General features: G+C 37.8%; 1 protein-coding gene across 2 annotated transcripts in view; it reads right to left on the reverse strand.

The window, feature by feature from the left end:
* Nucleotides 1-2,470: 2,470 nt before the first annotated feature.
* LOC121313163 (disks large-associated protein 1-like) overlaps nucleotides 2,471-14,148 on the reverse strand; it is a 280,148-nt gene continuing 268,470 nt past the window's right edge. For both annotated transcript variants that reach the window (XM_041245404.1, XM_041245403.1), the window contains exons 10-13: nucleotides 6,802-7,220; nucleotides 3,848-3,939; nucleotides 3,307-3,459; nucleotides 2,471-3,010 (exon numbers count right to left, since the gene is read on the reverse strand). In XM_041245404.1, the coding sequence (XP_041101338.1) occupies nucleotides 2,795-3,010; nucleotides 3,307-3,459; nucleotides 3,848-3,939; nucleotides 6,802-7,220 (880 nt within the window). In that variant the 3' untranslated portion in view covers nucleotides 2,471-2,794. The remainder of the gene's footprint in view (nucleotides 3,011-3,306; nucleotides 3,460-3,847; nucleotides 3,940-6,801; nucleotides 7,221-14,148) is intronic.

Here is a 14,148-nt window from a genome sequence, read left to right on the forward strand (position 1 = left end):
AATGCCAAACCACTCGGTCAGCACACACATGAGACTGAGGGAAGCTTGCTTGTTAGATGGTCCTAACAGCCTTTGTAATGGTGATGCTAAAAGCAGTCACCAAAACGACATCAAGATACTGTGCTTGGGATTGCAAGCAAGCAACATCCGAAGTGCATATCTTGTGTCCTGTACAGTGCTGCTGAGCCCAGCAGCTGCTTTCACTGTATATGTGCAAAGCACCAGATTGCAGACCAGCCTGCACATAGTTTCTGTAAAAAGAAACATAAAATACAAGAGAAAACTTCTCTACAAACAGTAATAAATATTACAGTATAATAATGTCTCGTACTAAAACGAGAATAAAATGCCCTCTATTAAAATGACAAATACTAACTCCAGCCAGAGCTATGCAGCCTGGAGGGAGAACCGACTTTGCTGGATCCCCGAGATAGAGCAACTAAAGCCGCTGGGTTCATAAGGGGCACAAGGCCGCAGTGGGACGTAGTGCACAAATTAAACAGAATTAGTGAAAACTATTACAGTGACTGTTTAATATCACATACATTTTGTGTGAAAACACAAGTATATAGCCGATAGAGGTAACAAGTACTTATCTGAACAAAGCTCGTCCGTCAGGTCAGTCTTGAAAGGAAAAATGGCACGGAGATCGTGAGCGCAGTGCTTTTATGCCCTCAGGGGCGGGCCATGACTGTATCACAGGTTCTGCAAGCAGCTTTGATTAATCTTATTTAGGTTTCGGGGCCTTTGGGAGGTAAATACCCATACGGTAATGGTTACATTTCCTACTAAAGGGAATGTAATATCTTAAAATAAATATATTGTATATATGGGGCTTATTTCTTATAATACGGTATGTCCCATGAGGCTAATCCATTACATCAGAAAGGTAGGTCAATAGCAACCTACAAATTAGGAAGCACTTGAAAGACATCCACTCACTCACACTCACACATTCATACGTACACACCTAAATACACAAAAGTATTTCACTCTTTCTTTTGGGAGATTCTGACTTTGCTTCATTTCCTTCTCCTTGACTTTCCGAGAGAGCCTGCACTGAAGCATCTGCTCATGATTAGTAGCCCAACAATAGGCGGGAAAGAATAGGCAACACTATCCTCTTGTATCACCCAGATAGAACTGGGTCATTTCTCACAACAGCCTTCTCTTGCAGAAGGTCTGGATGAGTTGACTAATGTGCTGAGCCACTGCACTAGCTACTGGAAAGACTTAATTTTTGGTAACTCTTTAGAGTCCCATATAGATAATCAATAAACTAGATACAAACCGCTTACTATACCTGTTTAACAAAATGTTAGTAAGGTTTTCAGTTATGCATTGTATAATAATTAGGTTTATAGACGTTTCACAGATGACAACAGAAGTGTTAGTGTAAAGAGATCTTTCCTCTTCTTTATATTTACGTTATAAGCATTTACAATAATACGCTTGTGTGTGATCAGCCAACATAGAAATAACTACAGACAATTGAAAGTATTCTAGTAATCATATCATTGATACTTTATATGGAACCCTTAATCCCATATGAAATGTTTTGTTTTTGTATTTATTTCCGGTGATTAAATGCAATATAAGCACAATATCCTCTACTAGGATGACAATCTTTGTGACAAAAAAAAAACTAAACAAGAACCATACAAGTTTGATGTGTTTTGAGACAGCCCATGCATGTACAAGGTACAAGGATCCTGCAGCTTTCATACTCCCTATGATGTTCCTTTTTTTGCTCTTTTCCCCATTCTGTGTCTGAGGCTGTGATTGTAACTTTTGCATTTCAAACTCTTGCTGATTCAGGTACTCCCATTTGCTCAGAGGAATGAGTAAACTATTCTTACAATCAGCTTTCATATGCTTGACTGCAGAGGCTCACAAGACCTTGCAGCCATAACAGATGGCAAGTTACCCGGTTGTTTCCTATTGCTGTATGCAAAACAACCACCTAGCTTGCTAGTTATTAGGAAGTCTAAGGTCAAGGTGTTTATGAGACAGGTTTATGTACAAGGGTAATTTGTTGTCCTCTTTCTTTTTTACAGAAAAAGCAAAAAATAAATAAATGAATAAAGAACAATGCTTTACACTATGCATGGCAGCTATGGTACAATAGTTACGTAGCTACACTATAATGTTTAGATTGGCAAACCTTAAAGTGTAGGTAGCAGGGTTCCAAATAAAATAGTGTTACATGCCCCCAAATGTTTCTACAACTGTTTAAATAACACACATGTATTTTTTTTTTTCATTGTTAACACTCTGACAACTTTTTATACTTATAAGTTTAAACTCTGTTCCAAAGCTCTTTTCAAAATGTCAGCTCTATGATGTGGTATGGAACTGAAAAGGCAGAGCACTTGTTATGTTTTTTTTTTTTTTCCCAAACCCCAGTGCACTAGAGCAGATATTTTGAACAGAGCTTTGAAACAGACTTTAAAGTTATACATGTAAAAAGTTGTCAGGATATTAACAATTAAATAAAAAATTACAGGTATGTTATTTAAACAGTAACAACACGCAGGGATGTTGTAACATTACTTACTCTTTAAGAAGCAGAGTCACTCAACACCTTCGAGGGAGAGGGTGAGCCAACAACTACATCACGTTGGTGGAAATAAACCTGATCCTTGTGCGAGTGATCAGAGAGAGAGAACGAGAAAAGGTAAAAGGGATACTAAACTTTATTTTTTCCTGTAGAAGGACCTGGAATAGTGAGTATATCACAAGCACCCAGTCCTTGTTTCTTTGTGTGTGTACGTGTACGTGTAGAGTGTGGGGTTCACAGGCGGGTCTGGGCCTCAGGGATGTAGATCTCAATGCTGTCTGCGCTCTCGGTGGCTGAATTCTGTCGCACGGATGCGGCTCTCTTGGCAGCCATCAATCTTTTCCTTGCCTCTTGCCGCTGCTTTTCAGTGCTTTCCAGGGACCTGTCCCTTGCCAGGGGAGGGTAACATTTCAGGGGTTTTTTTGGCACAGGAGGAGGCATCCTTCTCTCCTGAACAGAGACAACAAACAGTATATTAGCCGTCGATATCTCAGGAAGACCATATTTTCAGAAACACCAGAAACTGTATTTGAACTCTTTCACTGAGGATAACTGCTGGAATATTTATTTGACAAGACTGACGGGGGTTCACATATGGTTTCAAAGTTTAGTGTTTGCAATTCAAAGCATGAGGAGACACGTCCATGTTCAAGGACACCCTATGATCAAAATGCAAGGCGGTGGGGTGGTGGCTCAATGATGCCCATGTAACACTGCACACTTTGATATTGTAAGTTGTATTTTACCTTCTTTTCAGGAACCTCTAATGGCTTCCAGTTGTTTGCTTTGAGCTGGTGAAGTTCATCGAATTTCAAACTGATGTTTTCTATTGACAGCTGCAGCATGTCCCAGAAGCCTGCTAAATCCTGAGACGTAGGCCGAGGATGTGCATTGGGATTCTGTACAAAACAATACGTGTATAAAAGAGGTTTCAATGTTTTTCTGGTTTTTACTCTAAAAAGCTATATGTAATGGATTTAAAAAAAAAAAAAGTATTTAGGTTCTCTTGGTAATCGAGATAAAATGTGTATGTTGTGCTCTATGTTCACACTTTACAAAAAGCAACAAAAAATAACAAAGTAAAATGCAAATTTTCACTAAACATTAGGCAAAAGAGGTTTACACATCATTGAATTTTATTCACACACATTAACAAAGTGGACACCTGAAGCTTAGATAGAGTATTTATTTCAAATGTGAGCTAGATGTCTCAAAGATCCTCAAATCCCCAGCTGCTAAGCTGTTCTAATGAAACAAGTTATCATGGTAACAGCAGTATCAACATACCAAGTTCTCTTCACACAGCTCCCTGAACTGCTGGAATTTCTGGGAGATTAACAGCTGGGCACTACCCACTGCACTCCGGATTTTTCCTAAAACTGATTCCAAAACATAAGAACTGGTCATTCAGGTTGTTGTGTTCTTAATCATTATGTGAAAACCAACTTACACAATTATACATAGAAATATACATAGAAAATACTCTATATACATAGAAAATACTCATTACGTGAAATTTGTATTTAATTTACACAGTTTTCACCTAACTTTACTGCTAAGCCTTTAAGAAAACAAAAATGAGTCTGTACGTTGGCGGTGTGGGCAGCCAGGCCCTAGTCTCTTTAGATTGTTGTACACGAGTAAAGCATTCAAACAAAATCCAGCTTTACTGGTAGATAATGCAAAGTTTTACAGGCATTAACAAAGTTTCAGAGAGAAGTCTTTATATTCATGTTGTAAAGCTACAATAGTCTGTATTCTGGATGACTCAAAACATTGGCATTAAATCCATATTTACACAAATGTCATGCATTTACTTATTTCCAGGCATCAGATTTATTTATTTATTTATTTTTTATTCAAAGTATTTGTTTGAAAAGATACATTTTTTCTTTAAAGTGTGCCCAAATGGTCAACTTTTTGCAAATATAGTTTACATAAACAAAATAACAAAATGCATTATAGTGCATTTGATTTAAAAGGCCCAGGCTCTATCAGGCACAGTGCCAGCATATGCCGTGAGAGCTTCCCACTCACAGGCCCCTGAGTGCACATCAACACTGATGTGAATGCTGCCTTCTATTCAGTCCTGAGCCTCTCTAATGCACAAACTGTTTTGAAATGTGGACTAATATCCATCGGGAGACCACCAAACCCAGTGCATTACTATTGTACCAAAAAGTATCAAGAATGGTGTAGGATCTTAGAAAGATAAAGTTTTTATCAAGAATAATTGAGATCATGCAGATGGACATGCATATATATTAAGCATTGTAGCAATTGAGACACACTTACAAAGTCTGTGGACAGTAATCTTCCATTAAATACAAATACTATAAAAGATTGAAACAATTGATGGGAACAGAATTTAGGATACAATTTATAACAGGATCCAATAATTATTAAAATAGCTTTGACACAGTACTGATAAACTTGGATAAATTCAGATTCTGGAAGAAAACATATGTAAATAGCCCAGCCACCCAGATTACAACAGGTTAGGTTACTGCTTCTCAGAAAACAAGCAAATTGCCAAGTGTAGGCAGGATACTTGTGATTTAGCAGAGTAATCCCACAGATGGTGACAGATCTGACAGATAACCTATTGTGTTTCAGTCAAAACTAAGTAAACAAATGGCAGGTGTGAGTCTGCAGCACACAGCTACACATGAGACAGTAAAAGAAAAATCACATCTTAAACTACTTTTAACCTGGGTGAGAGAACACATAAATGTACTTCATTGCTAAATGTACTTCAACCCAGTTGTTTGTGAATTTATTTAACCTATAAACAGCTCGAAAATAATACAAAGGTTACCAGACTGTTTGTTCATGCTGCATACCCACCAAACCACCCATCAGTTCATGTTTTTTATTGAAACTTCTTCATGCAAGATTTCACACAGTAATGCTACACTGCTAAGAAGCGCAGAACTGTTTTTCTATTACAATCTAACAAAATCACTGTAATATACTCGCTAACATAACCACTTTGCCAGAGGTAATGGGTATACTCAGAATTCCACTGTGCAAAGAACATGATGCCATTCTGAAACATATTGAATACTGCTAAATTATTAACCAACATATTATAATTTTATACCGCTACCTCAGTTGTGACAGCTGAATACACTGTGTCAAGGGGTCATAACCATTACAATACCAAAGCTGTATCGCCATGCAGACATGGTCTTGAATTCAGATTATACAAGACTCACCGTTTCTAAATATTTGATGCAGTTAGGTAATACATATGCACAATGACAGCTGATTCACACAAGATCCTGTAAAGCTGACTGTCTCAGATCTCAAAGGAAGACAGAAAAGAGGCTGAGGGGGAAATTAAATGTGTGTGTGTGTGTGTGTGTGTATATATATATATATATATATATATATATATATATATATATATATATATATATATATATATATATATATATATATATCATTGCTCTTTTTAAAGCTTGCTACATTTGGAAGCAGTCGTAAGTAGAAAGCTCATTAATATTAATTTCATGATGAAGAACGGAAGTCAGTTTGCAGAAGACAGATGTTAATATCTTCTACTCCCTGATGACAAAAAACATTGGTATGCCTGTCAGACTATTGAACAGAGATAACAATAAAGAATTGTAGTATAAATTATATATTTTGGAGTATGTTTGCTCATGGAACAGGGGGGTTATGTGTAGTATGACGTTGCATACTAATATCATCTACTTTAGTCTCTAATTGTGAGATTGATGTTTTCTGCTTCTACCAGTAGATATTTTAATTGGCTCACAAGTGGTAATCTGACATGGTTCCAAGTCCTTAACTGGAAAAAATGCTTGATGTTCAATGGAATTTTTGTCTTTACACGCTACCTGAAATGTTTGTAACATTACCATTCATAACAGAAACGCTCAGAATATTCACACAATCTGCTGGTTCACCAACTGAATGTCTTCTGCAGCTCATTTAATTTTTGTACTGGACTTCTGTTCATGTGCTAATAAGCACTCTGTTAGATATTTTAAAGAGGAGGGTTACTTTTGTTTTATCCCTAATCATAAAACTCCCCTACTTTTCCCCTACTTTCCACCATTACTGTATAGAAACTCCCTGTCAATGATAGGTTCTTGCAGCACTGACCAATACAAGAGGAACAATTATGTCAGTAATTTAAAATCAGAGCTATCAGTATGATGAAAAAGTAGACCGCCTCCACTGTATCTCCTCGCAGGGGATTCCATACTTACTTTCATCAGGCAGGTCATTCTCACGCTCATCTCTCTCCATTTGCTGGCACCAGCCTTCCATTCGATCTGTCTCTGCCTGCAGCAGCTTCAGAAACCAGCCACCGTCCCTGTGGCACACAGACCTCTGGACCACCTCCATAGGGTCCTCAGTGACGGTGTCGATCCAGGGGTCCGGGGGCGGCAGGATGGAGGGGTCGAATCCGGTGTCCAAGTCGTTGTCCACAGCGCAGGCATGGTAGTGGTTCCCTGAACCCTGGATGCTGACAGTGGAGGTGCTGGCATCCCGGGAAAACTGCCTGGACACTGAGCTGGAGGGGGGGGGTTCTGTCTCCGGAGATTCTACCAGTCCATCCAAGATCGCTCCAAGATCTGCCTGGACCGCTGTTGTCACACTATTAGATCGAGTGAACCTGCGAGAGCTGGGAATGAAATGGACTGACTTAAGCAAAAAACAATAATGATGACACTTGGATAAACCTATGACTCAGTCTTCAGTTGTAATCTCTGGTGGTTCTGCAAAGCAACACATAAGGATGGTGCTTATGCTCCAAATAGGCATGCTGCTGCTAATACAACACTAGAAGGTTTAAACTTAAAAAAAAAGACAAACTGAAATGTAAAAAATGCAATAACAAACATTTTGACAAGTTTTTTCTCTTGAAGATGTCAATGAAGCCTTAGCTGTAACATATGTCATTGAATTTATTAGGCTTCTTTTTGTATTTCTTAACATTCTATCAAACTAAGGATAACCAGAGCTGAGTAAGTTACACTATGTAGAAATGAGTGCTAAAGTTGCATACAGATTACTGTATAATAATGTCAACAAGATCATAGCATTTTTTAAAAAGAGGTAGGTGGGGTGATTTGCTTATAACCACTCTTTTGTGTGTTTCATGAAGCATTTCATTTGAAGTATCAGGTGTCAATAATTGCACCCCTCTAACAGCAGGTCTTATCATTCACCTCTATAGTATTCTATGTAAGCTGATAACATCAGCAGTGTTTAAACAGAAATGTCAGGACTCAGGAGTGCCAGTACTGGTCATAGTTTCAACAGTGTGTGTGTGTGTGTGTGAGTGTGGAGGGGGACTGTTGCTTGACATAGTCAGCAGTTTGAAAACCTTATCAGTCTACGATAGGGGCTTTTACTTTGTTATCTAGGTATTCCCTTTGGATAAACATTCAATGATATACTGTAATCGTCTCCATCAAAAGTTTAGACTAAAGAATACAGATCAGCTGCAGCAACCATAACACATTATAGCAATTAAAGTCAAATAAGGGTTTTGTCTCCACACACTAGGAATATTTTTTTGGAAACCATTACCCTGTTGAAATCAACTTCATCTTCTCCCAGCTCATTCTTATTATGTGCTTATTGTAAATAGATAAGTAAAACCAGTTATCCTTGTCTATTTTAAACCTACTGACCGAGTCTGGATAACAGAACTGTTAATAAAAAACATTTCTTAGATTTGGCCTTTATTAAAATGATACATATAAAAGGTACTAAAGTACTGGGCTGATTGCTGAAACGTTTCTAAAAGCACAGTGAACAATACACTGCCAGCATGAGAATCACAATACAGGTATTGTTCACATTGTTAAATGAAACACCAGGATAATAATATAAACTATAATTACTTACAAAGCTTTGGTGATAGAGGTGGAGGTTAGTGCTGTGTTTGTGTTTTGTTGTTTTTTTTTCTGTCCTATATTTGTAAATGAATGCATGCATTAGTGTAAATTGCAGCTTTCTACTACCCCTTCTCTACAAAACATCTGAATCTAGATGCCAGCCTAGCCGAGCCAGGGGCGGGGTTAAGGATATTCATCATTACGCTGCATTAATCAGTACACTCAACAAAGACAAACAACAAACAACATGGCGGGCAGCAAGTGTGATGAGAGAAAAATACAGCCTTAGGACGCTGAGGAAGTGCAGGCTCAAGTTTCTCTATGGGCAGATAGAAGTGTTCAGGAAGATCTGGAGCCATGTGTCAGAAATGAGAAAGTTTATGCACAAATTTCTGACGATTTGAAGCAAATCGATATAAACCGCGGGTACGGTCCACTTAACTCCAAAACACCCAAAAACACACTCAAAAACATAAAATTCTACCAAATTTTTCATCTTTAAACTATATTAATATAGAGGGAAAAAATGCGGAAAATAAAACAATTCTGTTTACAAAAATACAGAAAAACAAAATGCAGCTGCACCATACATGCAACTACTGCTCTCGTTACGCTTGAACAGCTTTGCTTTTTTTTTTTTTAAGCACCAAAACAAAAAACAACTTTAGAAATAACAACTATCCTTAAACAGGACATCTTTGGCAAATTATTTTTTAAATCTTCTTTAATACCCTTCAACAGAACTAACTGAACTAATTGAACTTTATTAAGTCGATATAATCAGTAAAATGTGTGGATTATAAAGAAATTCCTAGATGTATTTACAAAATACAACAATACAAGATACAGCTGATACCATTGTTAAGATACTGTTGAGCTATTAATTTTTGAACACCATTTGTTTGAGTATCTTTTGCTAAACTGAGTTAATTGATTACAACTGTCTTTCATTGCATGTGACGTCAGTAGCACGGCTCGGCTCTGCAGTAGAAAAACAACCCAGGCTCTCCTTAACTGCACCGTGAGGGCTCAGCACGGCCCTGGCGTGACTCGGCTGTACAGTGGAAAAGAGGCTTATGTTTCAGAGGCTCGGATTTATAAAAGGATTGTGCATGTTTTGCACACGCAATGGCATAAACATGCAATTAAAACATGATTTGTGGGGTGTCTGTGTGCTTTAGCCCTTGATGCATATGTAATTCTGGGGCTTTTCTGAACAAAACCACTAAAATTGGGAGGGGTTTTTACATGCACATGCACACACTCACGTTTGCATTTCTACATTTGTGGGGACTTCTCGTTGACTCTCACTATATTTTTATTTATATCTCTAACTCCAGTCAGACAAAACTCCATACAGGGTGAAAGTCGACAACAAACTAAATATTTTGGCATATTTAGTTCTTAAAAATGTGTTTTACAAAGTGGAGATGTCCCCACAACGTCGTTTTTTAGGAGTTACTATCTTTGTGGAGACATTTACTCACACACGCACGCGCGCACATGCACACAGTTCCTCTGTTCCCAGCTCCCTGGTAGCCTCCCCCTAATGAAGCTTCAAGATTCCTTTTTATATCTTGTGGTTGTTCCCAATTACCACCAATTATCTAATTTGGGAACAGCCACATTCTCACATGTATTTGGAAGGGATAGGAATTAACCTCATCCCTACCAACACCACAAAAACACATACCCCCAACACTTTATTTACAGGCAGGGCTCTGTTATATATATAGAGTAATTTAGTTAGTCGTATAGATATAGATATATATCTTATATATATATATATTATATAATTCATATATATTAGATAAGATATAAAAAAATTACATATATATATATATATATATATTTTTTAATGCTCGTACAATTTTTTTTTTTCAATGTAAACAACCAAACCCAAACAAATGCAGCACTATAACAACAACATGCTATTTTAAATATCCACACCTGCTCCCTCCACTATTTATTTGCTGCTAATATGATGGATTCCCGAGTTGTGAACAAACCTTTCCAACATCAAAATTATTCAAACAAAAAACCCACATGGTATGAGGCAATATACAATCTGCATATAACTTACTCATAGCTCTAATGTATAACTGCCTGAGATGAAGATTCTTTCTTAACAAACTCAACTGTCAAACCATTGCTAGCTGCTTTCCATGATTATGCAAGCCCAAGGCATTTCATTTAATGTTCACTGTGCACCAGTTATTCTTTTGCTGTAGTTGGTTACTGCAATTGTTATTGTTGTTATTGCACTTGGTGCCAATGACTTTGGCTTTCAGACATACATAATCTTTAAAAAAACTGCTTTTGTCCTGACTCTCCTCTTTGTTTAATAGCACAGTATGTCAAATAACCATGTCTGAAGAGATTCCCCTTCTTATTCTTCTTGGGTTATACCTGATTGTTGTAATTAACATTACACCTGCTTCTAAAGAGATTTAACACCACACAACCAAAAGATTCAGAAAAAAATAAAGAAACCACCGGCTGGATAAACCAGTACAGGAGACAATGCCCTCTCTGTTCCAATCAGGGCCACAGGTTAACACTCATCCTACTTTTTATGTTTCCTCTTGTAAAGAAAAGGGTATGTTTTACTCCCTCATGATCAAACAGTCTGCTCTGCAAGTTAAAGAATAACTTGTCCTAGCAGGTGTGAGCAGGCTAGCTTTTCTGTAATACATTTAGACAGCGCTATTATCTTCCTCTTTTACAACTTCCTGGATGGGATGTGTGTGCCAAGGTCACATAGTGCTATAACTGAACAAAACAGGTTTCAGAGCGTTTTAATATAACCTGTAATCAATGACATCAATCTTAGGTTACATCTGGGTGGAGCCAATCAAAATGGATCATAAGCCACAAAGATTACTGACACAGTTGGGGGTGGCTGGCTCAGAATGTGGTTCAGACCTGTCTCTGTTTTGTACTTAGAACAAAGCTTGGGTTTGCAATCATCTGAAGTGTGGGTCCTACATTTTGAATAACTGGACTGTTGGACCACCACAGGTAAAAAAAAAAACATACTCACTACCTAAATAAATGCTATAAACAGAGATACTGTAATTAATTATTGCTGAGTTTACAGTTTGATTTGCATATATCATAATTTTGTGCGTGATGGCAGTATCTCCAGGGAAAATAGACAATTAAGCTTTGTGAAGACTGCCTATAATCTCAGAGAAGATTTGTCTCTAGTAAAATCCATTTAAGTGTCTTGCTGCTGTTATGGGAAGCCTAGGAGATAAGATGGCTCCCTTTCTTTCATATGACACCCCTTGCTTTAACCAATACCTTTTTGGAACACAATATAAATATTTGTAAATAACAAAAACACAATACAACTTTTTTTATTTGGTACCAAAGACTTTCCAGTACCCTCAAATAAAACAACTGAAAATAGAATGATAGCAGGAAGCACAGAGCACACCATTATTTACATTAGTTTGTTTTGAGTGAAAGTGTAATTACGGAAATGATAAGCTAGCAAGCTTTTGGCACTTTGCCATTCTCCTGACGTAACCCATTCAACTTTCTGTGTGTTGTTTTCCAGAAACAGAAACTGCTTTAAGTTAACCTAAATAAGTGGCTATGACAAAGCAGTTGCAACCCTGACAAAAATACAGGAACAAGTTAGGTCTCTTCACATATACCATTCCTTCACCCATCTTAAAAGTTGTATTTTTTTTTTAAACAGGCATGTGAAGAAGTAGAAATTATTGGTTACTGCTGTCCCACTTCCAGTGCATTTAAGTAAGCAAAATGATCTCTTGATGTCTGAAGCTGAATTACAGTCTGACTTGCTGTCGAACTCAAGCAGATTTCAGCATGCTCACTGTCTCAAACCTCTGGCAATCGCGTTAAGACCTCCCAGGACTACAGGCCTGCCCACCAAAAGACAAGCTCAAAAGAATAAACAGAAAGGGTAGTGCATACACAGTTAATGCCTAACTTGTTTACACTTAGCGTCCTTACTTGAAACAGTAAAAGTAAGCAACCTGGCATGAGATTTTATTTCATTGACCTACCTCTGTTCTACTCTGTGTTGAGCGAATCACAGAGTAGAACAGCTGCAATCTATCAACAGAACAGCAGTCTTATTAATGAACAACCAACTTGTTAAGCATTAGAGCTGGTATTCAAGCATGTCTGGATTTTTTAAAGCATTAATATATTTATTTTTTGTTATGTGCCTCTCTGTCAATAATGCTGTACTTCCATTTGAACCTATTTATACAGAATGAATGCACTGAAATGTAACATTTTGCCTCCAGGACTGCCCTGTACTCATTTTAAGGTTTCGGTGAATTAGAGAAAGGGAACTAGGCTAATCCCATGTTAAATAGTATGAGCTCTGATTGTATTAAATAATACAAACATGTAGAGTAATTATTCTTAACTATCTCACACATTCACAGCACAGCTTATCTTCCGTTGGGATTGAGATCCCCTATCAAGACAACTATCGGCATCTCAATTTTGGGATCAGCTTTTTTTTGTTTTTGTAGTTACTTTGCATATTTCTTGGACAGGGTTGTATAACTTAAGGTACACTGTAAGGATCTTATGCATCTTGTATAACTGACATAAAAGAGTAGAGGATGTCAAGGCGTGGGTCAGATGCAGCAAGTCAGATACAAAATATTATACATGCACATACAGCTACGGCCAAAAGTTTTGCATCACCCTATACAATTAACATATTTTGCATCATAAGATCAAATGAAATCTGCTGAATAATGTTATATTAACATATTGAATTGTCATTATTTATTTATTTATTCATTTATTTATTTATTAGCAGACGCCTTTATCCAGGGAGACTTACAGTTGTTACAAAATATCACATTACAGATAAGTACAGTAAAACCAGTAGAAAATAAGATAACATTCAAATAACAGCAAAATAAAGAATACAGTAAATAATTACATTTAAGAGTGAGTTCGACTAAGAGCAGTTAAACTTATAGTAAAATTATTTGCTTATAAGAGTAACGTTCATTAAGAGCACGTAGCAATTACGATAAATGGATAAGAATGAATGATGAATTCTGCGTATGTTGCTGAAGAAGAAGTGACAGGAGCGTGCCAGAGTAGAGATGTCCAGAGAGTAGGAGAGGGACGGGTCGAGGGTGACACAGAGGTTTCCTAGTGGGTGAGGAGGGAGAGAGGGTGGTGGATTCAAGAATAAAGATAGAGAGATCAGTGGTGGAGAGGAAGGGGGGAGAAAAGGTCTGATTTGGAGAGGTTGAGTTTAAGATGATGCGAGTGTATCCAGGAGGATATGGCCGAGAGGCAGGTAGATAAGGAAGGAAATGTCAGAATTGGGGGGGGAAAGGAGAGGAAAATCTGGGCATCATCACCATAGAAATAATATGAGAAGCCGTGAGAGGAGAAGAGGAGATCCAGGGAGTAGATGTGCAGAGAAAACAGGAGGGGTCCCAGGACTGAGCCTTGGAGGACACCTGTCAAAAGACAGCAAGAGGCAGAGGGTGATCCACATCAGGACACCCAGTACATGCAAACGGAGGGGTAGGAAGAGAACCAGGTAAAAGCAGTGTTGGAGAGTCCAAGGTCAGCAAGGTAGGAAGGGAGAATAGAGTGGTCGACTGTGCCAAAGGCAGCAGAGAGGTTGATGAGAATTAGGACAGATGAGAGGGAGGCAGTGCGGGCAGAGAGTACAGAGTTAGTGAC

This window comes from Polyodon spathula, chromosome 3 (assembly GCF_017654505.1).
Source record: "Polyodon spathula isolate WHYD16114869_AA chromosome 3, ASM1765450v1, whole genome shotgun sequence".
NCBI classification, from domain to species: domain Eukaryota; kingdom Metazoa; phylum Chordata; class Actinopteri; order Acipenseriformes; family Polyodontidae; genus Polyodon; species Polyodon spathula.